This window comes from Macrobrachium rosenbergii, chromosome 48 (genome assembly GCF_040412425.1).
Source record: "Macrobrachium rosenbergii isolate ZJJX-2024 chromosome 48, ASM4041242v1, whole genome shotgun sequence".
NCBI lineage: Eukaryota > Metazoa > Arthropoda > Malacostraca > Decapoda > Palaemonidae > Macrobrachium > Macrobrachium rosenbergii.
The window spans coordinates 74,057,383-74,083,307 of NC_089788.1; the positions used below are offsets into that span (position 1 = coordinate 74,057,383).

A 25,925-nucleotide genomic window follows, 5' to 3' on the forward strand; every position below is an offset into this window, starting at 1 on the left:
TGAATAATAATAATAATAATAATAATAATAATAATAATAATAATAATAATAATAATAATAATAATAATAATACAAAGCTTCTCTGAAACCTTTTCTTCAAGTGGTGTTATCCTTTAGAAGGGCTGCATGGACAAGCTACAACTACTGACGTCCTGAAAAAGCAAGTTTCGTTTTTAACATCAGCTGCTACTCTGAGTTGCCTACTACAGATTAATCTGCCCAACTTCACGTGCCTGATATTACCGATAAACAAGGTAAATATAGACATATCGCTTCTTTACAAATATCTACAGGCTTTTAAGGTGGTTTATAAACTGCCTAGTTCCTCGTTCGTCATCAGGTAGTGTAAGAATGGCAGAACTCAAGTACCTCAGTACTGAATTTCGAATACCCTTTGAGTTATTAATTCGTGTACTGAAAGATATTCCTACATAGGTATTTATCGAGTTGTCATTGTGCAGAATTATGGATTTCACGTCGAAGACAATCTTTTATATCTAAAATAATTTCCAGATTATATTACCTGTAAATAAACCACTAAATAGCTTGAAATATCATGCTCTGCATATGGTAGTTATAACTGTAATTTGTGACGATTATATACTAAGAAAATAATTGACTCTTTATTTGAGCAAAATATGATCCACTCGCCGTTTTGTTTAAAATGCGATTCAATCTCGAGTTTGCGAATAACGTTAGAATGATACATAATTCAAATATCTACGATCAATAAAAAATATTAAATTATCAATACTTCTCTTCTTTATAGTCATAGTTTTCATTTCTGTCACATTTTAACAATTCGCATTAGGTCTCTGTTTTAATATCTATTAATCCTATCTTTAATATATTTCCTATTAATTATTTAACTTACTTTCAGTGAATATCTAGAAAAAAAAACACTGATTAACTGGCATTCAATATACCACTATATTCTCCCATCTTCATCAAGGTAGACAATCCTTCACACATTTTTTTACGCAAATGACCCTGAACTTACTGACAGACCAAACCAATTTTGCAACATTTGGCAAAAACTCGTCCCCTTGCAGCCAGCTGACACTTGACCCCACCTACCTCGTCTTGGTGGTATATATACTAGACGCAGGTCAAGATAACGATACAGACTCACTCCGAGACTTTAGCTCATCAACATGGTTTCCAAGGTACTGTTTACGTTTTTTCTTCTTTAAGATTTGGTGATGGAATTTAGGGCATTTTGAGACAGAGAACTCAATCAAGATTCGTTTAGTTTGCTTGGTAAATCTGATAACGTACTTGAAAGAGATGGTGTTCTACGATGTATAATCTTTATTTTTAAGAAGTTTATTTATTATTTTTATAATTACTACAAATCAGATTGGTATTAGGATAAATTTCATAACTTTTTTTATGTGATTTTCTATGCTACCTCCAAAAGTAGAAGTTTTCCACTGTCATGGAATATCTTCTTCAAAATATCTTTACCTTAATTAAAGTGGGTTACGAAAAGAACAATGGACTTTTTTAAGAACTTATCATCGTTAGATATTCATTCTTCGTTCATTAAAAAAATATAGAATATTAAAATAAGATGTATTTTGAATTTTCCAGGTCCTTATTGTTGCTTTGGGTTTGGCTGCCCTGGTTGCAGCCGACGACAGCTTCGAAAGAGATACAGATATGCTCCCCCAAGGGTAAGTAGTATAATCATTCCTTTAAAACCATTCAGTAAAACTGTAACTTCATATTTCAAAACACTCTTGTATCACAGAATTCAAGAAAAATCTTTAATACCTTTGAATGTAATCGTAAACCTTTCTTGACTTCCTCAACAGGTCTCCTCCGCCTCCCGGGAATCCTTCGAGTCCTTCGAATCTGGCGAAGCCAAGTACAACTTCAACTGGGCCGTGAGCGACGACTCCTCCAGCAACGAATTCGGACACCAGGAGGCCCGCGACGGTGAGGACACTCAGGGATCCTACTACGTCCAGCTCCCCGACGGTCGCCTGCAGAAGGTGGCCTTCCACGTCGACGGCGACGACGGATACGTCGCCGAGGTCACCTACGAAGGAGAGGCTCGGTTCCCCGACTCCGACGAATCCTTCGAGTCCTTCGAGTCCCGTGAGGCTCCCAGGAGGTTCTATGCTGCTCCCGACTCCAACGAGTCCAAGTAAATCTGGAAACCGATAATTTTTTTCACCTGACAAAACGAACAAAACGATCTTACCTCTTTATGGATATTTATACGTAATTTATGTAAATAAATTTTAAACCACGTAAAAAATTTATGCTTTTCCATTCCTCCGGTAGTTATTCAAATGTTTATTGGTAAATATGACTTTTGTAAATCACTCAGAATCTCCCAGTCTTCGTGGAATTTTACAGGAAGGTGACATGGGTCTTAAATTAGTTGACTAAATATGAAAGGCTATAAAAGCTTTGAGTTATTCTAAGGTATAAAATCTATTTAAGTTATGCAGTTAAGAAAAGTGAAAAGGACAAGTTTGAAGAAAATTAGCCTTCTGCCTTACAGTCATTTGAAAAAGTTTGTTACTGTTCTGAATGTTTAAGTAAAATTTTCAGTTTATAGAAATGAGACTAAAAACTGGTATTGTAGATTTTAGATTCGAATGCAGTAAAAGTTCATGATGGGATTCCAGAACTTCATAATTATGAGCAAAATCTAAAATTATCCGATTGCCTCAAGTTGTAAGCTAAATATTAAATTCTATTTCATTTTTTTAAAAACGTTGCTCTGTAGTTTCACTCGTAACTATTTCATAGACTTCGTCATTATAACGCTCATTTGACTTAGGAATACTAATTTTTTTTTCAAATCCTCTGCAACAGAGAAATATCCACCATATAAACTTCGGACGTAATGAAGAGAGGCGATTCAAAAAAACAAGTAAAAAATGCGTTGAAGTTTCTTCGGCACCATCGAGTTTTCTGTACAGCCGCGGCCCATGAAACTCAGCCACGGTCTGGTGGAGGCCTAAGCCACCTGCCATGAAATTTTTAGCCGCAGCCCATGAAACTCAGCTGCTGTTCTGTGGTGGCCTATGTTTTTGGTACCTATGGGGGTGTCAGAAGTACGATTGTGGCTAACTTTACCCTTAAGTAAAATAAAAACTACTGAGACTAGAGAGCTGCAATCTGGTATGTTTGATGATTGGAGGGTGGATGATCAACATACCAATTTGCAGCCCTCTAGCCTCAGTAGTTTTTAAGATCTGAGGGCGGACAGAAAAAGTGCGGACAGAAAAAAGTGAGAACGGACGGACAAAGCCGGCACAGTAGTTTCTTTTACATAAAACAAGAAAGAAAAAAAAAATTAATGAAAGAAGCAACCAATCCACTTCATTTGCATATTTTTACATTTTCTGAAATGCAAACATACTTGTAACATAAAAGAACATCTCTTGAGGGCAAATAATTTAGTATCAGCCACTATGTGGCTTAATGATACTGAAAGATGGAAATCTCTTTTGAAAATGTGACAGGCATCTTAGTTAAACCGGAACTAGTCAAAACGATGAATATTCAAGTAGGACAATATGAAAATATATGTAAATAAATATAATTTGAGCATATGTAAATCATCCTGATCTGTCACTGAGGGTACAATTCTAAAGTAAACCTAAATCAAACTTAATAACTCAAAATTGTTGAGATAAGACATTGAGGTCTAATTTTTATTGGCTTCAACAGCCCTTAGAGGCTGAATTAAATCAGGGTCAAAGCACATGAGGAAGACTTTAAATTTGGCAGATATTCGTGTGTGTTATATTATGTGTCATAATCTTTTCCTAAGAGTGATTGGATGTAGTGTGACCTTGATGCAGTATACCATGTATACATATATACATATATATAAATATATATATGTATATACATATATATATATATACAAATATACATAAGTACGTATATACATGCAGTATATATATATATATATATATATATATATATATATATATATATATATATATATATATATATATATATATATATATATATATATATATACATATATACACACATGAGAGCTGAAAATCTTCTCTCATTTAATCGGCAATTACATTAAGTTTCATACACATCACATGAATAAAATTACAAACTCATTACAACAAAGACCTTTAACTACAGCAATATATCCTGAAAACATGAGTTAACTAGCAATCAAAATTCAAGACAGAATGAGAATAAGGACCAACCTTCTTGTCCTTAAATTCCATAGACTCTTCCAGAAAGACGGTGAGTACTCTGCTATCCATAAACACAATGCACCTCTTTTCATATTAAATGAAAGTGGTGTTATTCATTTGGTGACAGATGAAGAATGTTTAAACGCCCACCTCACCCTTGGCCGATGAATCTGAAGTAGGCCTGATAGCTGTGTGGGAATAATTTACAAGATAAACTGTCGAATCTGCCTATTGGTGTCTTAGATTCACTACAGGCAAGACTGTAGATAATGTTTTGAAATTAACTGTAGTTAATTTGAAATAAAATTTGTACATATACCTACATATATATATATATATATATATATATATATATATATATATATATATATATATATATATATATATATATATATATATATATATATATATACATACATATATATGTATATTTATATACATATATATATGAATGAATTCTATCACATCACCGTGATTCATATACAAGCATTAAGCTACAAACGTCCTTTAATATCCAATTCGCTCTACCTCGGAAATATATTTTCATATATGTCACCCGCAGGGGAATTTTTTTAGTTCGAGACGACGAGGTTATTATCAAGTAAAGAAATTCCCCGCCGGGTAACATATATGAAAATATATTATTTCGAGGTAGAGCGAGTTGATATATATATATATATATATATATATATATATATATATATATATATATATATTTACATTTACATATATAAATTTCTGACTACATAATACATATAAATATATATATATATATATATATATATATATATATATATATATATATATATATATATATATATATATATATATATATATATATATATATATATATATATACATATATATATATATATATATATATATATATATATATATATATATATATATATTTATATATAGTTATTTAATGGCGACAAATAATTAGATACAAGCAAAAATAAAAAAAAAAGATATAGTTATTCATGAAGCGAGATAAAAATAGCAAAGTTAGCCCAGAAACTGAAACAGGAATAAATAAAAAAACGCAAAGAGAGTAAGCAAAATCAAAATAAATAGACAGACGACAGATAAAAGTAGAACAATATATTCAACTGAGCCTTCATCTTGTTCCACTTCAGAAGAACTTGACGTAGGCGTCACGTAGAGGAAGGTCATGACATCTTGGTCTTTCCTTAATAGAATTAATCGTGGGGTTCTGAAGACTTTTTGTTATCAGATTAGATACTCAGATTTAATGGGAATGATCTTGCTACAATTCTGGGTCGATTTGTGAATCCTCGAAATATTGATTAATAACGGGGAATTATTGAATGATGAAAATAACGTCATAAATAAATATAAGGAAATGGTTTAAAATGACTAAGATTTCGTAAAGTGGCGTCGCGATAGTTGTGGTCATCATTGCCCAAAGGAAGAATTTAATTAAAGAGAGAAAAAATGAAATAATTGTAAAAAAAAATATAAAGTTTCTCAAAGTTGTATTATTATTTTCCAACTAGAAAAAGATTTAAATCAGAATTAAATTTTGACTTAAACTCCTGTAGAATATCAAAACCACTTATGATCCCTAAAAAAAAGGATTAACATATAACAATCTAAATTCAACCTCTTTCAGAACAAACCTGCATTTCAACCTACCCACATTAGTAGAACCGCAAATCTATCGACGTTTCTACTTGCGGTCATTAGCGTTTTTGGGTAGTGCAGGCCCTCTCGACCGTACCAATGTCAAGTGGCGAGTGATTATGAAATCCCAGGAGAGAGAGAGAGAGAGAGAGAGAGAGAGAAGCTGGCTCCTTGCGGTGAAGGTCGCGACCTGAGATGACTCGCTGACGCGGTATATATACGAGATCACTCGACGGGATAAAAGCACAGAATCTCTTTGAGACGTCGGTTGGTCAACATGGTTTCCAAGGTATTTGAGAAAATGTATCAGTTTTTGCAGTGTATAAAAACAAGGCTTCTTTTAACAGGTTTTTTCTTAGTTTATTCCAGTTTAATTGTGGGTCATATAGCTTATCGACAACAATGTTTTTTATATGAGATTTTCTAAGATATTCAAATAGCATTTGTGTCTCCTTTCGTAGTGACTGGACTCTGAAATTTTTTTTTAATTTACTCGCTTAATTAGGTACTATAAACTGGCACTTATTCACAAACACACACACACACACGCACACACATACATATATATACATACATACATACATAATTGCATTTAACAACATTAATCCAGAAATGATCCATCATCTTTTATTTTTTCCTACCTTTGCAATATCAAGGATGGCAATGGCAGTGGGTTATTCGAGGCCTAAAATTTCGAATAAATATTCATGGCAAACATACATACGAACACACACACACATATATATGTATATATATACATATACACACACGCACACACACACATATATATATATATATATATGTAATAAGCAACTTGAAAATAAAAATAACTCATAAAATCTAGGAAAATATTGCTTATGATGACAAACATGATCTGTTTACTTTTTCAGGTACTTTTGGTTGTGTTGGGTCTGTCTGCCCTGGTTGCAGCTGACGACAGCTTCGAAAGATACAGATATGCCCCTCCAAGGGTGAGTAGTATAATCATTCCTTTAAAACCATTCAGTAAGGCTGTAACTTCATATTTCAAAACACTCTTGTAACACAGAATTCAAGAAAAACCTTTAATACCTTTGAAAGTAATCGTCAACCTCTCTTGACTCCCTCAACAGCTCTCTTCCGCCTCCCGGGAATCCTTCGAGTCCTTCGAGTCCGGCGAAGCCAAGTACAACTTCAACTGGGCCGTGAGCGACGACTCCTCCAGCAACGAATTCGGACACCAGGAGGCCCGCGACGGTGAGGACACTCAGGGATCCTACTACGTCCAGCTCCCCGACGGTCGCCTGCAGAAGGTGGCCTTCCACGTCGACGGCGACGACGGATACATCGCTGAGGTCACCTACGAAGGAGAGGCTCGGTTCCCCGACTCCGACGAATCCTTCGAGTCTCGTGAGGCTCCCAGGAGGTTCTACGCTGCTCCCGACTCCAACGAGTCCAAGTAAACCTGGAAACCTGATCTTTATAGGTCTACCATTACGAGCTAAACGACTGTACAAGACTATGGATATTTATATTTAATTTATGTGAATATTATCATAATTCATTCATTACAATATATTATTTATTCCTGCTAAAACTAAATTTATTCATTCTATAGAAATTACTTGAGTTATTCTGATGCTGTGTGTAAACATTAAGCTCAGGAATTGCATTATATCAGGTAACATCAGTAGTCCTTGAATTATACTAGAATGAATAAAATTGAAGTTATTCTGTACACTTGCCATCTCTAACAAATACTGAATTGAATGAGTATTAAATGATGTCCACTAAGTCTATATGAAGGTCGAGTTACAAAACTTCATTTATACTCAAAAGTCAAATTTCACTTATCTGGATTTGCAAAAAAAAAAAAAAAAAAAAAATAATAATGATGATGACATTATGGCGACAGAGAGAGTTTCCGTCCAATCTCTGACTCTCTCTCTACTTGAAGGACAAAAGAATCAATATAAATATGGAGACCAAGTCTACGACATGAATCTGTGGATATTCATATCTGTGGGAAAAATCGTAATCATAGAATTTTATGTTTTATTAGTTTTCTGTAAAGTAAAACTGTTGTGCCGGCTTTGTCTGTCCGTCAGCACTTTATTCAGTCCGCACTTTTTCTGTCCCCCTTCCGATCTTAAAAACTACTGAGGCTAGAGGGCTGCAAAGTGGTATGTTGACCATCCACCCCCCATTCATCAAAATACCAACTTTCAGCCCTCTAGCCTCAGTAGTTTTATTATTTTATTCAAGGTTAAAGTTAGCCATAATCGTGCTTCTGGCAACGATATAAGATAGGCCACCACCCTCCCGTGGTTAAAGTTTCATGGGCCGCAGCTCATACAGCATTATACCGAGACCACCGAAAGGTGGATCTGTTTTCGGTGGCCTTGATTATACGCTGTAGCGGCTGTACAGAAAACTCGATTGCGCCGAAGAAACTTCGGTGCATTTTTTACTTGTTCTTATTAGTTCGAATTGGCCCTTACCTTCAAACAAGGTCATTGTAATATTTTGGGCCTCTAATTTTAGTGAGTCAACTTGATCCTTCTTTACAAAATAAAAAAGGATCAGATATGAGGCACACGTAAAATATAATAATTTGTTCTTTCCATCACAAAATGCTAAATTTGTTTTTCATTTGTTCAATCTTGGTAATGACCATATGCTCCCAGAACACACCATTTAGTCTGGAGAGCTTCAGGAATGTAACACTAAATGAGATGGCATATATTTTCGATAAAAAAATGTAAAACTACAAATCCCAATAAAATTCACACGTCATTGTTTGATAGACTTCTTTTACCTGAACAAAAATTCACTGTTTGCTAATTGACATCATCATATTTCTTTGTTGGGGAAGTGGGAAAAAGATCAGACTTGATTTGATATAGAAAATTTATTTCACATTTTCTAATGTATCAAATCGGGATTTAATCAGTTTCAATCTCTTGATTTGAAAAATGAGGAATGTCTACTCTTTACTAAGTCGACTCTACAATGCTTCATTTAGACTATAACACCTGTGATGAAAATTTTCAGCTTATCTGACTTGCCGTTATAAAATTATACCAAATACAAAAACATTGTCTAGTGAATTATGTGGCCTAAGGCCCAGTACTGACTGAATACAGCAATTATTTTTATAACAATATAAAGAAGGAATTTATATATATATATATATATATATATATATATATATATATATATATATATATATATATATATATATATATATATATATTTCAGTAATAATTCTGGGATAATAAGAAATGTTCAACTTGTGGATAAAGGTTTAAAGACCAGAGGAAGATTACAGCTTAAGAGATTTCTCACGACAACATTATTTTGCCTGTGATTTTTATTATTGCCTCGAAAATCAATGGAACATACTAAAATCATATCAGTTTCATAACTCAGTTATTATACTATAATACCAGAAAACCCTGCTCCACCATCTACGAATTAAAAATGTTGAATATGGAGCAGGTTCGCAAATAAAATTTAAAATCTTACAAAACCATTTTTTTTATAATTCCCAAAGTTTATATTATATCTTGACCATATTGCACCTTTTATTATACAAATGAATGAAAGAATTTGCATCGTCATTCCGTCAGAATCAATAAAAAAGTGACAAATCTAAGACATCAGGTTTTGCGTATAGGCATAGCTACAACATAAAAAGGTCTGAGGACTTCTTCAAGATCTCCATAGCTTGAAGTCGTTCAATTAGATCCTTTTTTTATCGACTTTCTTTCCTGGGGAATTCTTTACTGAAGAACTTTTGTTGTCACTGAGACAACAAAAGTTGTCTACTACATTTCCTGCAAGATCTGAGGATATGCATTTGTGATCCTTAGTAAGGTTATTGGCATCAAGATAGCCAGCTATTAAAATGGGCCCTTGGAAATCACTTATTCAAAATTGTTAGTTTTTAAAATTATAATTATTGTTTTCCCCTTCAGCACAAACAAGGTAACCTATTACAGTACTATATCTTGAAAACCCAGTCGTTATCATCATTCTGTTTTTAAAGGAATAATTAGCAGCTTTAAAGTCAGATGCCTTTGAATTCAGAGATAAGGAGGATCCCAGGTGTGAAAGGACTGCTATGTGTAATGTATAGAGTCACTTACTGATTACAATGTATGTATAAATCAAGAAGAATTCTGTCCGAATATAATATGTATTTACCTCTTTCCTTACGCATATGAACCTATTAATGAATAACATCACTTTCATATTTTTTCCGGACATACGAACGCGGATATGCAAATCAAATAACATACTTCAAACCAATGACATATTTTTTTCATTCAGATGCAATCTCCCATTCGCTCCAGTTTCTCTGCCCTACATCCGTCATCCCAACTAACGTAACCAAAACTCGTTAATCCTAAATAAAAACAACGCATCAGATACGCAAGGAACTTACTCCAATTTCTCTCATGATCCCTGCAAAAATCAACTTTTTTTTTATACGTCTCGCATATTAGGTGTCCATGACTGTAGCGATTGGCTAACCCTATGTAGCAAGAATGGGGGTGGGGAAAAACTCGCCCGTGACGCCGAGGCGTTCGACCTTACCGACCTTGCCCTGGCCAGGGTCCGGAGAATACCCCTGGCTGGGTATTCTGTGCGTGTGTATAAAGGGGGCTTCTGTGTAGGACAAGAGACAGACTCGCTTCGAGACTTCAGTTGATCAACATGGTTTCTAAGGTAGCTTTAGAAGGGGCTTGGTGTCTTTGAGGTTCAATATGAATGGTTTTTAGATACTGTTATTATTATTATTATTATTATTATTATTATTATTATTATTATTTATTATTATTATTATTATTAAGGGACTTGGTGTCTTTGAGGTTCAATCTGAGGGGTCTATAGGTATTATTATTATTATTATTATTATTATTATTATTATTATTATTATTATTATTATTATTATTATTATTATTATTATTAAGGGACTTAGTGTCTTTGAGATTCAATCTGAGGGGTCCATAGGCATTATTATTATTATTATTATTATTATTATTATTATTATTATTATTATTATTAAGGGTCCTAGTGTCAGTGAGGTTCAATGGATATTATTATTATTATTATTATTATTCATCTGCTACTTGAGGAAACACTAATGAGTTCCTTAGGGAATTTGTTCAAGGATTTACCTAAAATGTTAACGTTATATACGATAGGACTCTGCTCGATACTTCCAAAATGCTTGCTATTTCTTATAGATAACCTATCACTATGATATTAGATATAATCTCTGCATAGCATATTCTATAGAAAATAATTTATTAAGATGCTGAACTTTGATATTTTTCTGCACTAGTAATGACTGGTAACTGCTAATGTATTTACAGTAATTATCCTATTTTTTCCTTAAAGTTAATGATTTTGTCGAGAGAAAATTCTTGAAGATTAACATGTTTAGATGAAGTTCCTACTGTTATGTCATTCCATACCTGGTTAATTTAAAGAGTGTTTTAAAGACAACTTATGTTTACGTCACATAGGACAAAATTACCAAACAATTATCTCATTTTCAGGTCATCTTGGTTGTGTTGGGTTTAGCTGCCCTGGTTGCAGCTGACGACAGCTTCGAGAGATACAGATATGCTCCTCCAAGGGTGAGTATGATCCTTCGAGCTCCTTCAAAATATTGCGTAAATTTCTCCGGATTATATTCGAAAACTATCTGGCAAATATTAACTTTAATATTCAGGATCGAATGGTAATCCGTTCCTACTCCTTTCATAGTTCTCCTCCGCCTCCCGGGAATCCTTCGAGTCCTTCGAATCCGGCGAAGCCAAGTACAACTTCAACTGGGCCGTCGACCACGATCCTTCCAGCAACGAATTCGGACACCAGGAGGCCCGCGACGGCGAGAACACCCAGGGATCCTACTACGTCCAGCTCCCCGACGGCCGCCTGCAGAAGGTGGCCTTCCACGTCGATGGTGACGACGGATACATCGCCGAGGTCACCTACTCCGGTGAGGCTCAGTTCCCCGACTCCGACGAATCCTTCGAGTCCCGTGAGGCTCCCAGGAGGTTCTACGGTGCTCCTGACTCCAACGAGTCCAAGTAAATCTGGAAACGAATCTCAATGATCTCAACAAGACGGCGTTGACTATCGTACTGTTCGATAGATATTTATATTCGTAATTTATTTATGAATTTATTCAATAAATATTGTGAAAGATACCTTGAAATGCTTGTTATTTATTTCATAAAGTCCTCTTCTATCGTTTATCACAATTTTCTCTTTTCTAAACACACACACACACACACACACACACACACACACACACACACACACACACACACAAATTCACACACATATGCCTATGGTGTGTTTGAGATCGTAAGCACATGTGTGACATGCATATTCTGTTATATATATATATATATATATATATATATATATATATATATATATATATATATATATATATATATATATACATATATATATATATATATATATAATGATTTTATATAAGAGCAGCAACGCATACATCTGCATACATCTGAGTAAGAATATAAAGTGTATAACATTCATTTATATTCAAGAATATTATCATCTATACACGCATTCATCTAATCTTTCATTTCTCGTAATCCTTACACTGACAATTAAACAACTTTTTCTTGCACCAGCCTCTTACGTAAAATGAACAGGTCACGCGTCTTGTATCAAGGAAAACTGACTGTGAATAAGATTCCCTGGACAAAATAATTAAGAGGACGGACTTGAGATCTCAGAATTCTACCTGTCAACATTTCCACATCAGTTCCTCAATGGTTCAATTGATGTTTGGGGTAAAATCAATTAATTTTACGTTGCTCATCAATGTTACTGAAAATGGAAACGTTCAGTGTTTGTTTTTGTGTATGAATTTGGATAAATTTCTAATGCCTTCTCGTTCGCACCAGATTTTTTTTTTTACTCCATTTATACGTTCTCAAATTCGGAATTAAAATAGGAATGGGAATGCACGAGGACATCTCATTTAGTAAAGACGACATTCCCCCATAGGGAGGTAGTGACGTCTGTGCACCTCATGAGGTGCACTGTAGGCATTACTTAAGGTTCTTTGCAGCGTCCCTACGGCCCCTACCTGCAACCCCTTACATTCCTTTTACTGTATCCCCGTTCACATTCTCTTTCTTCCATCTGACTTTACGCCCTCTCCTATCAGTTGATTCATAGTGAAACTGGGAGGTTTTCCTCCAGTTACACCTTTCAAAACTTTCTACTGTCAATATCCGTTTCAGCGCTGGATGACCTCATAGGTCCCAGGGCTTGGCCTTGGCCTAAATTCTATGTTCTATTCTTTCTATAGATGACACTGGAGAAGGAACGCTTTCTCGTGAATAGATGAAAAGCTTTTTCGACATATGTTCCTGCCTAAGTCAGTGAGTGTGAACACATTTCATCGCTTTTGGAAAGCAAGTTTCCACACATCAGAAACTTATATACAAACTTACCAAAAGACGGAGTAGAAGGCTGATAAGTCATTGAAGAGGCAGCAGACGAAAGGAAATAACAAATAAACAAAAGCAAACGCTTATAAAGCTTTCCCCGTCCTCTTATCCCGGGGTATTTCACCTCCGATTGCAGGAAACAGGTCCGGGTGTGGCTTCGGGGAAGCCGGAGTAAACATGGGTGAGAGATTGCAAACATTCTTGTCAGGCGACGATGGTTTAGGGTCATCTTGCGCATGCGCTAGCGTCGAGGGGGAAAACCTGAAAGGAAATTAGAAATACGTTTCATTTTGCAGTTTTATTTGAGGTGAAATAGTTATATGAAGGTGAAATTTATTGCGCATGGTGTATGACGTTCTAATGTATTTATTTGTTTCATTTTAGACAGGGAAAAGTCTGTTATATCCAGTGGTTTAAGCATTCTTTTTTCACTTCAGTATAGACGCCGACAAGCACATTCCCAAGCAACTTCTTTTGCTTTGCTGTCATTTTGGCAAAAAGCCGTTTTCCTCGTGGGGCCAGTTTCAGAGGAGAACGAGACTGAAATCATTGCCCCGTTCATCTTTCAAGAAGATACCCAACCGGATAACGTCTAAAGCTTAGGCTGTACCTAAGGAATTGAATGACAATCCCTCCACCGTTGCAAAAGATTCGGGTACGTTGTATAAAGCTACTTCCTTTAAATGGGGCCTGATGCTCCTTTGATCTTACGGATCACGATGACGCTGAAATTCAAGGATCACGAATGATTCAGTGGGAACAAATTCTGCTGACGCTGCAAAATACGTAGGTGGATCCCTCAGAAGATTTGTCATTCTAAAGAGCATAAGATTAATAGTGTGTATTGGAAGTTGGTATTTAGCAGGAATACTAAAGAATGTTTCTCTATTCTTTTAAATTATTATCATTATATTATTAATTTAATATATTATTATATCACATATTATATTTTTTCTCCCATTCTTAAAAAAAATAACCTGATAACTAATATCTTTTTACATTTCCCATTATCTCCTGCAACCTCTTGCAAATGAACACCATATTCTTTGAAAGCTTGAATTTCAAGTCAGTGACTTCTGTAGGCGTTTTTCAAATGTATAGGGATTTATTTTTTGTTAATAATAATAATAATAATAATAATAATAATAATAATAATAATAATAATAATAATAATAATAATAATAATAATAATAATAAAAATAATTATAATAATCACTAAGGTGAAGCTTGGTTTTTCTACCGATAATTATTATCGTCCTTATATAATTCTTTCGTCAGATATTGATAATAATTTGATAATTATTTTACCTTAAAATAAAAAAAAATTGACCTTCTTCCAAGATTATGACGTCACAAAAATTACCAAAACCTCACGAAGTATAACTGTCTAAAGCAAAATTTCAATCCAGTTTAATTCTTATTATAAATTTCATACATACGTCACCATGGAGTCTGTGAGGATTTCCTGTTAAATGAAGGTTTATTATTATTATTATTATTATTATTATTATTATTATTATTATTATTATTATTATTATTATTATTATTATTATTATTATTATCATTATGAACCCTATTCATATGGGACATGCCCACAGTGGCAATGACTTGAAATTCAAGATTTTAAATTATTATTATTATTATTATTATTATTATTATTATTATTATTATTATTATTGTTAGAATCCATGGAATACCCCCATTACATCTTCAATACTACTACTACTACTACTACTACTACTAATAATAATAATAATAATAATAATAATAATAATAATAATAATAACAATATTGGAAAAAAACTAGGACAATAATGATAATATCAAGGAAAATCTATTGTATTGATATTGGTAAGGAAAAATCTGTAAATAACAATAATGAAGACAGAAAATCTATGAGAATAATAATAATAATAATAATAATAATAATAATAATAATAATAATAATAATAATAATAATAATAATGATAATAATAATAATAATTGCAATAAAATTAGTTTATAAATAATAAAAAAGACCTAATAATAATTTAATAATAATAAGGTTTTGTAAAACAAAATGGCTTGTAAAATTAGGAAAAAGCATTAATACAGGTTTTTTTATCAAAGCATTTATTTTAAACGCTCGATTCGTCTCATTAATTGTTTTTTCTTGCGCTGAAATGGTTGTAGCAATTGACCAATATTCATATCGGGTGGCTGGATATGAATATTGGTCAGTTGCTTGCAACCATTTCAGCGCAAGAAAAAACAATTATTAAGACGAATCGAGCTTTTACTATATAAAATAAATGCTGTTGAAACTTCCATTTTGTTTAACAAAACCAGTGATAATAATAATAATAATAATAATAATAATAATAATAATAATAATAATAATAATAATAATAATAGTAATAATAATAATAGTGGAAAAACTAGAATATCAGTATTAACAAAAATAATTTTTTACAATGATAATAATAATAATAATAATAATAATAATAATAATAATAATAATAATAATAATAATAATAATAATAATAATAATAATAATAATAATAATAATAATGATAATAATAATAATAGTGGAAAAACTGGAATATTAATATTAAGAATAACTTTTTTACAATAATAATAATAATAATAATAATAATAATAATAATAATAATAATAATAATAATAATAATAATAAGGAATAAATCTATTATAGTATCAATAACGGAAAAATCATTGTTAATAATAATAATAATAATAATAATAATAATAATGATAATAATAATAATAATAATACGTCTCAGTGATAACATCTGACCGACGAAACGAGCCAACTACGTTCCTGAGATCCTGTACGGACGAAAGGACGATCCAGATCCTGACATACAATTGAGGATTCGGGGATTGGCTAATCACAAGTAGCAAGATAATTTTAGAAATCCTTTTAGAAATCACAGGATACAAAAACCCGTCTCCATGCGGGCGGGAGCCGCCACGCCCATCCAAACACTGACGGGTATATATAGAGCAGCAGTTTGTGGGATCAGCACAGACTCATCTTGCTGAGGCTTCGTCAGAAACACAAACATGATCTCCAAAGTAAGGTTTGGTGGGGTCTCGGGGATTCTGTCTGAGTGGAAGAATATATCTGCTATGACTATTCTGTTTCATTTTAGGACAGGGACAGTTATTATGGTAATTATGACATTGATATTATCTGTTAGTCATTAATAACTTTATAACATTGATTTTTTCATGTCATTTCAGGTCACCCTCGTCTTTTTGGGCATGGCTGCCCTGGTAGCAGCTGACAGCTTCGAGAGCTTCGAGAGATATGCTCCACCAAGGAGGGTAAGCTTTGTTTGTTTAGTCTCGAATCCTTTTATTAAATCGTTTCCATCTTATTCAAGTTCTTTTTGAAGGAAATACTTGAAGGTATATTTTTAATTTGAAATAAAAAAGACCTGAGTGATTCCTGAATCATGAACGATTCCTATTGATTGCAGTTCTCCTCTGGCTCCGTTGAGTCCTTCGAATCCGGCGAAGCCAAGTACAACTTCAACTGGGCCGTCAACCACGCCCCCTCCCGCAACGACTTCGGACACCAGGAAGCCCGTGATGGCGAGGACACCCAGGGATCCTACTACGTCCACCTTCCCGACGGCCGCCTGCAGAAGGTGTCCTTCCACGTCGATGGTGACGACGGATACATCGCCGATGTGACCTACTCCGGTGAGGCTCAGTTCCCCGACTCCGACGAATCCTTCGAGTCCCGTGAGGCTCCCAGGAGGTTCTACTATGGCTCCGGCTCCAACGAGTCCAAGTAAATCCTGAGAACCGAATCCCGAATTCACTTAAATCCTGAGACCAAATAATCTCGAAGGAAGGAGAACTTCCTCCTGAACGCCAATGATTTTCGTTAATTCTCGGCAAACTTCTTTGAAAACCCTCAGTCACTATTTATACTTATTTATTGAATAAACTTTGAAATGTAATTCAGTTGTTTTATTTTTGACTTTTAAAAGTTCCTGAAGGAATTTTCTTGAATAAACATTCCATTACTCACGAATGGATATATGTGACTCCTGAAATTTAAATGATAAAAAGAAAATAATTTCAGATCTCAGTAATTATTTCCTCATTGGAATCGTAAAAAGACGTATACATGAAAATACTATAGTTGTTGGAGTAGACATAATTATACTAATTTATGGGAAGAAGATGACTGTGATTACGATGCTTAAATTTACACACACACACACACATATATATATATGTGTGTGAAGAAAGAATGAGAGAGAGAGAGAGAGAGAGAGAGAGAGAGAGAGAGAGAGAGAGAGAGAGAGAGAGAGAGGGGAGAGGGGGGGGGGATATCTCATTCGACACATCATGCAAGTCAATCACTATCCTTTTCATTATTATTATTATTATTATTATTATTATTATTATTATTATTATTATTATTATTATTATTATTATTCAGAAGATGAACCCTATTCATATGGAACATGCCCACAGGGTCCACTGACTTGAAATTCAAGCTCCCGAAGAATACTATGGTGTTCATTTGAAAGAAGTAACAGAATCATTCAGAAGGAAAAAAACACAAATCAACAAATTTGTAAGTAAACAGATGAAAATATAAGTAAATTACAAAATACAAGGAGAACTGCTTTACGGACGTAATGCATTACATCTTTCCTTGAACTTTTGAGGTTCCATTTCCACAGCATCTTCAGGGAGTCTGTTCCACAGTCCAAAGGTGTGAGGAAAGAAGGACCTCTGGAACCGAGAACTTCGGCAGCGAGGCACATTCACTGCGTACTTGTGCCACTGCTCAGCAAATAAAAAAAAAAGGTTATAAATCCCTATTTCCAAGGTGAAATTCGAAAGTCCCTTTGTATGTGCCTTTCGACAGAGTTTGCATCTACGCTGAGCTGAAGAGAATATCACCAGAGGCTAATCTGAAAAAGTTCTTCAAAATATCAAGAAGCTGAATGGACTGGAAATAGCTGTTGATGACTATGGGAGAGTTCTATTGGATTTGACGAATGGATGAAATAGGGGTTATATCTTTTTGAATAATAGGAATATTGTCTGAATTCGAAGTTTCCTGTTCTTCATGGACAATTAGAGGTAATTATCATTAAGATTCTTGTTTTTGTTGTTCTCCTCCTTCTTCTTCTTTTATTATTTTTATTATTATTATTATTATTATTATTATTATTATTATTATTATTATTATTATTATTATTATTACTGCTAAGAAATTCACAATCTCGTTAAAAATAATGTGTAATAAAAATTCACAATTATATAGTAAACTATATTACTATATTTAGTTTACATAGTAATATAGTTTACTATATTACTATGTGGATTCTTATCAATTATTATTATTATTATTATTATTATTATTATTATTGCTAAGAAATTCACAATCTTATGAAAAACAATCTGTGTAATAAAAATCCACAATTATATAGTAAACTATATTAACATGTTTATTTTACCTAGTAATATAGTTTACTACCTAATTGTGGATTCTTATTACACAAATTATTATTATTATTATTATTATTATTATTATTATTATTATTATTATTATTATTATTATTATTATTATTATTAAGTAATATAGTTGACTATATAACTGTGGATTCTTGTTACACATATTATTATTATTATTATTATTATTATTATTATTATTATTATTATTATTATTATTATTATTATTATTATTATTACCAAACACCCTAAAATTTTCCGGAATAAAGATATACAGCTTTTATAATAACATATTAACATGAGACAAAGGACAATAAGACACGGTTATACTGTCAATCGTTGGGTAATATAATTCAAAATGTAACGCTGCGAGTAATTTTGAAGGTAACGCTGGACGTAATAACAATAACAAAAATTGCAGAATTATAATAATGACGACCATAGCACCGGCATAATGCAATAAAAAAGATTACCGAAGTGGAAATAATAACACAACAGTAATCAAAATAATACTAATTAGAAAAATATTTAAATAATGATAAAAAATAAAATGGAAAAATATATAAATAGTGATAAAAACGAAAATGGAAAAATATATAAATAATGCCAAAAATAATAGAATATACTGTACATATATATAATAATAATAATAATAATAATAATAATAATAATAATAATAATAATAATAATAATAATTTTTCCCTATTACTATGATCATTCTCAATAGTGTTATTATTATTATTATTATTATATTATTATTATTATTATTATTATTATTATTATTATTATTATTATTATTATTATTATAATTAGGCTTTCCTCACTATTATGTTCATGTGTCTGTTGATATTAAAACTGTTGCAGTCATTTATATTTTTGTATTATTACAATGACAGTGATGGATAAATCTGTAATAATGATGATAACTGAAAAATTAATAATAATTATAATGGTAATTAATTATAATAATATTAATAATGAGAAAATCATAGTAGGCCACAATGACAACATCTGACCGATGAAACGAGCTAACTACGATCCTGAGATCTTGTCCAGGCGAAGGGACGATCCAGATCCTGACTCGCAATTGAGGATTCGGGGATTGACTAATCACAGGTAGTGAAATCCTTTTTGAAATCCTTGTACTGTAGAAAACACAGGATGCAAAAACCCGTCTCGTGCAGACGGAAGCCGCCACGCCCATCCAAACACTGACGCGGTATATAAAGAGCAGCAGTTTTTGGGATCAGCACAGACTCATCTTGTTGAGACTTCGTCAAAAACACAAACATGATCTCCAAAGTAAGGTTTGGTGGGGTCTCGGGGATTCTGTCTGAGTGGAAGAATATATCTGCTACGTCTTTTCTGTTTTATTTGAGGACAGGGACAGTTATTATGGTAATTATAACATTGATATTGTCTGTTAGTCATTAATAACTTTATAAATTGATTTTTTTTTTATGTCATTTCAGGTCACCCTCGTCTTTTTGGGCATGGCTGCCCTGGTAGCTGCTGACAGCTTCGAGAGCTTCGAGAGATATGCTCCACCAAGGAGGGTAAGCTTTGTTTGTTTAGTCTCGAATCCTTTTATTAAATCGTTTCCATCTTATTTAAGTTCTTTTTGAAGGAAATACTTGAAGGTATATTTTTAATTTGAAATTTCAATGACCTGAGTAATTCCTGAATCATGAACGATTCCTATTGATTACAGTTCTCCTCTGGCTCCGTTGAGTCCTTCGAATCCGGCGAAGCCAAGTACAACTTCAACTGGGCCGTCAACCACGCCCCCTCCCGCAACGACTTCGGACACCAGGAAGCCCGTGACGGCGAGAACACCCAGGGATCCTACTATGTCCACCTTCCCGACGGCCGCCTGCAGAAGGTGGCCTTCCACGTCGATGGCGACGACGGATACATCGCCGATGTGACCTACTCCGGTGAGGCTCAGTTCCCCGACTCCGACGAATCCTTCGAGTCCCGTGAGGCTCCCAGGAGGTTCTACTATGGCTCTGGTTCCAACGAGTCCAAGTAAATCCTGAGAACCGAATCCCGAATCCACTTAAATCCTGAGACCAAATAATCTCGAAGGAAGTAGAACTTCTTCCTGAACGCCAATGATTTTCCTTATTCTCGGCAAACTTCTTTGAAAACCCTCAGTCAGTATTTATACTTATTTATTGAATAAACTTTGAAATATAATTCAGTTGTTTTGTTCTTGACTTTTAAGAATCCTTGGAAGAATTCTTGATTAAAAATTCCATTCCTCGCGAATGGATATATGTGACTCCTGAAATTTAAATGCTAAAAAGACAATCATTTTAGAGTTCAGTAATTATTTACTCAAAATGGAATCGTAAAAAGACATATACATAAAAATACTTTAGTTGTTGGCGTAGATATAATTATGCTAATTCATGTGAAGTAGATGGCTGTGATTATGACTTAAATTTACACACACATACACACACATATAAACATATATAATATATATATATATATATATATATATATATATATATATATATATATATATATATATATATATATATATATATATATATATATGTGTGTGTGTGTGTGTGTGCATGTGTGTGTGTGTGTCTGTGTGTAGAGAGAGAGAGAGAGGGAGGCGGGGGGTGGGGATATCTCATTCGACACAGCATGTATGTCTATTATTTCCTTTTCATTATTATTATTATTATTATTATTATTATTATTATTATTATTATTATTATTATTATTATTATTCAGAAGATGAACCCTATTCATACGGAACATGCTTCCAAAGAATATTAAGGTGTTATTATATGAAATAAGTAACAGAAGGTAATAGGAAATACAGAAAGAAGAGATCACTTAAAAGAAAAAAATAAACAAATCAACAAATTTGTAAAAAAACAGATGAAAATGCACGTAAATTACAAAATGCAAGGAGAACTGCTTTAAGGACGTAATGCATTATATCTTTGTTTGAACTTCTGCGGTTCCATTTGCACAGCAACTTCAGGGAGACTGTTCCACAGTCCAAAGGTGTGAGGAAAGAAGGACCTCTGGAACCGAGAACTTCGGCAGCGAGGCACATTCACTGCATACAGGTGCCACTGCTCAGCAAAAAAAAAAAGAGTTATATATCTCTGTTTCCAAGGTAAAATTCGAAAGTCCCGTTGTATGTGCCTTTCGACAGAGTTTGTATCTACGCTGAGCTGAAGAGAATATCACCAGAGGCTAATCTGAGAAAGTTCTTCAAAATATGAAGAAGTTGAATGGACTGGAAATAGCTGTTGATGACTACGGGCGCGTTCTATTGGATTTGACGAATGGATGAAATAGGGGTTATATCCTTTTTGTATAATAGGAATATTGTCTGAATTCGAAGTTTCCTGTTCTTCATGGACAATTAGAGGTAATTATCATTAAGATTCTTGTTGTTGTTGTTCTCCTTCTTCTTCTTCTTCTATTATTATTATTATTATTATTATTATTATTATTATTATTATTATTATTATTATTATTATTATTATTATTTGCTAAGAAATTCACAGTCTCGTGAAAAATAATCTGTAATAATAAAATTCCACAATTATATAGTAAATTATATTACTATATTTATTTTACACAGTAATATAGTTTACTGTATAATTGTAGATTCTTATCAAAATTATTATTATTATTATTATTATTATTATTATTATTATCATTATTATTATTATTTAAGAAATTCACAATTATTATTATTATTAGTAAACTTATTATATATTTTTTTAACATAATATAATTTACTTTTTAGATTATTCATATCAAAATTATTATTATTATTATTATTATGACATTTTATTATTATTATTATTATTATTATTAACTATATATTGTGGTTATTACACTTGTTATTATTATTATTATTATTATTATATTATTATTATTATTATTGAACACCATAAAATTTTCCAGATTACAGATATACAGCTTTATAATAACATATTAACATAAGACAAAGGACAATAAGATACGGTTATGCTGACAATCTTGGGTAATATAATTCAAAATGTAACGCTGCGAGTAATTTTGAAGGTAACGCTGGACGTAATAACAATAAAAAAATTGCAGAATTATAATAATGATAATAATAATAATGCAATAAAAAAGACGAAGTGGAAATAATAACACAACAGTAATCAAAATAATACTAATTAGAAAAATATTTAAATAATGATAAAAATAAAATGGAAAAATATATAAATAGTGATAAAAAATAAAATGGAAAATATATATATAATAAATAATATATAAATAATATAATAATAATAATAATAATAATAATAATAATAATAATAATAATAATAATAATAATAATAATAATAATAATAATAATAATAATAATTTTTACTTATTACTATGATTATTCTCAATAGTGTTATTATTATTTTTATTATTATTATTATTATTATTATTATTATTATTATTATTATTATTATTATTATTATTATTAGGCTTTCCTCACTATTATGTTCATGTGTCTGTTGATATTAAAACTGTTGCAGTAATTTTTCTTTTTGTATTATTACAATGACAGTGATGGATAAATATGTGATAATGATGACAACTGAAAAATCAATAATAATTATAATGGTAATCAATTATAATAATATTAATAATGAGAAAATCATAGTAGGCCACAATGACAACATCTGATCGATGAAACGAGCTAACTACGATCCTGAGATCTTGTCCAGGCGAAGGGACGATCCAGATCCTGACTCGCAATTGAGGATTCGGGGATTGACTAATCACGAGTAGTGAAATCCTTTTTGAAATCCTTGTACTGTAGAAAACACAGGATGCAAAAACCCGTCTCGTGCAGACGGAAGCCGCCACGCCCATCCAAACACTGACGGGGTATATAAAGAGCAGCATTTTGTGGGATCAGCACAGACTCATCTTGTTGAGACTTCGTCAAAAACACAAACATGATCTCCAAAGTAAGGTTTGGTGGGGTCTCGGGGATTCTGCCTGAGTGGAAGAATATATCTGCTATATCTTTTCTGTTTTATTTGAGGACAGGGACAGTTATTATGGTAATTATGAGATTGATGTTATCTGTTAGTCATTAATAACTTTTTAACATTGATTTTTTTTATGTCATTTCAGGTCACCCTCGTCTTTTTGGGCATGGCTGCCTTGGTAGCTGCTGACAGCTTCGAGAGCTTCGAGAGATATGCTCCACCAAGGAGGGTAAGCTTTGTTTGTTTAGTCTCGAATCCTTTTATTAAATCGTTTTTAACTTATCCAAATTCTTTTTGAAGGAAATATTAGAAAATGAATTTTTAATTTGAAATTTCAATGACCTGAGTAATTCCTGAATCATGAACGATTCCTATTGATTACAGTTCTCCTCTGGCTCCGTTGAGTCCTTCGAGTCCGGCGAAGCCAAGTACAACTTCAACTGGGCCGTCAACCACGCCCTCTCCCGCAACGACTTCGGACACCAGGAAGCCCGTGACGGCGAGGACACCCAGGGATCCTACTACGTCCACCTTCCCGACGGCCGCCTGCAGAAGGTGTCCTTCCACGTCGATGGCGACGACGGATACATCGCCGATGTGACCTACTCCGGTGAGGCTCAGTTCCCCGACTCCGACGAGTCCTTCGAGTCCCGTGAGGCTCCCAGGAGGTTCTACTATGGCTCCGGCTCCAACGAGTCCAAGTAAATCCTGAGAACCGAATCCCGAATCCACTTAAATCCTGAGACCAAATAATCTCGAAGGAAGAACTTCCTCCTGAACGCCAATGATTTTCGTTAATTCTCGGCAAACTTCTTTGAAAACCCTCAGTCAGTATTTATACTTATTTATTGAATAAACTTTGAAATGTAATTCAGTTGTTTTATTTTTGACTTTTAAAAGTTCCTGAAGGAATTTTCTTGATTAAACATTCCATTACTCACGAATGGATATATGTGACTCCTGAAATTTAAATGATAAAAAGAAAATAATTTTAGATTCAGTAATTATTTACTCAAATGGAATCGTAAAAAAAGACATATAAATAAAAATACTATAGTTGTTGAGTAGATATAATTATACTAATTTATGGGAAGAAGATGACTGTGATTATGACTTAAATTTACACACACACACACACACACACACACACACACACATATATATATATATATATACACACACACATATATATATATATATATGTATATGAAGAAAGAATGAGAGTGTGTGAGTGCATGTGAGTCTGAGTGAGAGAGAGAGAGAGAGAGAGAGGGAGGAGGGGGGGATATCTCATTCGACACATCATGCAAGTCAATCACTACCCTTTTCATTATTATTATTATTATTATTATTATTATTATTATTATTATTATTATTATTATTATTATTATTATTATTATTATCCAGAAGATGAACCCTATTCATATGGAACATGCACAGGGTCCAAAGAATTGAAATTCAAGCTATGAAGAATACTATGGTGTTCATGTGAAAGAAGAAACAGAATCACTCAAAAGAAAAAAAAAAACAAATCAACAAATTTGTAAAAAAACAGATGAAAATGCAAGTAAATTACAAAATGCAAGGAGAACTGCTTTACGGACGTAATGCAATACATCTTTGTTTGAACTTTTGAGGTTCCATTTCCACAGCATCTTCAGGGAGTCTGTTCCACAGTCCAAAGGTGTGAGGAAAGAAGGACCTCTGAAACTGAGAACTTCGGCAGCGAGGCACATTCACTGCATACTTGTGCCACTGCTCAGCAAAAAAAAAAAAAGTTATAAATCCCTATTTCAAGTAAAATTGAAAGTCCCATTGTATGTGCCTTTCGACAGAGTTTGCATCTACGCTGAGCTGAAGACAATATCACCAGAGGCTAATCTGAAAAAGTTCTTCAAAATATCAAGAAGCTGAATGGCCTGGAAATAGCTGTTGATGACTATGGGAGCGTTCTATTGGATTTGACGAATGGTTGAAATAGGGGTTATATCTTTTTGTATAATTGGAATATTGTCTGATTTCAGAGTTTCCTGTTCTTCATGGACAATTAGAGGTAATTATCATTAAGATTCTTGTTTTTGGTTCTCCTCCTTCTTCTTCTTTATTTTATTATTA

The 25,925-nt window shown here is 32.9% G+C and overlaps 6 protein-coding genes across 9 annotated transcripts in view; 5 read left to right on the top strand and 1 right to left on the bottom strand.

Annotated features, from left to right (window-relative positions):
* LOC136831560 (pro-resilin-like) overlaps window positions 1-25,925 on the bottom strand; it is a 367,651-nt gene that overhangs the window by 64,696 nt on the left and 277,030 nt on the right. The gene's annotated exons all lie outside the window — the stretch shown is intronic.
* LOC136831744 (pro-resilin-like) lies at window positions 1,134-7,384 on the top strand. Of its 2 annotated transcripts, XM_067092363.1 has the most exons (4): window positions 1,134-1,166; window positions 1,594-1,635; window positions 6,770-6,808; window positions 6,950-7,384. In XM_067092363.1, the coding sequence occupies exons 1-4, from the start codon at window positions 1,155-1,157 to the stop codon at window positions 7,277-7,279; spliced, it is 423 nt and encodes a 140-aa protein (XP_066948464.1). In that variant the 5' UTR covers window positions 1,134-1,154; the 3' UTR covers window positions 7,280-7,384. The 2 variants fall into 2 exon arrangements, with proteins under 2 accessions (XP_066948464.1, XP_066948465.1); XM_067092364.1 differs by lacking the exons at window positions 1,134-1,166; window positions 1,594-1,635 and adding an exon at window positions 6,086-6,126 and having other exon boundaries at window positions 6,728-6,808.
* On the top strand, window positions 10,490-12,051 carry LOC136831745 (pro-resilin-like). Its single transcript, XM_067092365.1, has 3 exons — window positions 10,490-10,550; window positions 11,387-11,467; window positions 11,598-12,051. The coding sequence occupies exons 1-3, from the start codon at window positions 10,539-10,541 to the stop codon at window positions 11,925-11,927; spliced, it is 423 nt and encodes a 140-aa protein (XP_066948466.1). The 5' UTR covers window positions 10,490-10,538; the 3' UTR covers window positions 11,928-12,051.
* Window positions 16,351-17,291, top strand: LOC136831746 (pro-resilin-like). The gene is made up of 3 exons (XM_067092366.1): window positions 16,351-16,401; window positions 16,570-16,653; window positions 16,809-17,291. Exons 1-3 carry the CDS (start codon window positions 16,390-16,392, stop codon window positions 17,127-17,129), a joined length of 417 nt encoding a protein of 138 aa, XP_066948467.1. The 5' UTR covers window positions 16,351-16,389; the 3' UTR covers window positions 17,130-17,291.
* Window positions 20,062-20,995, top strand: LOC136831747 (pro-resilin-like). The gene is made up of 3 exons (XM_067092367.1): window positions 20,062-20,112; window positions 20,283-20,366; window positions 20,522-20,995. The coding sequence occupies exons 1-3, from the start codon at window positions 20,101-20,103 to the stop codon at window positions 20,840-20,842; spliced, it is 417 nt and encodes a 138-aa protein (XP_066948468.1). The 5' UTR covers window positions 20,062-20,100; the 3' UTR covers window positions 20,843-20,995.
* LOC136831748 (pro-resilin-like) lies at window positions 23,745-24,650 on the top strand. Its single transcript, XM_067092368.1, has 3 exons — window positions 23,745-23,786; window positions 23,956-24,039; window positions 24,195-24,650. Exons 1-3 carry the CDS (start codon window positions 23,775-23,777, stop codon window positions 24,513-24,515), a joined length of 417 nt encoding a protein of 138 aa, XP_066948469.1. The 5' UTR covers window positions 23,745-23,774; the 3' UTR covers window positions 24,516-24,650.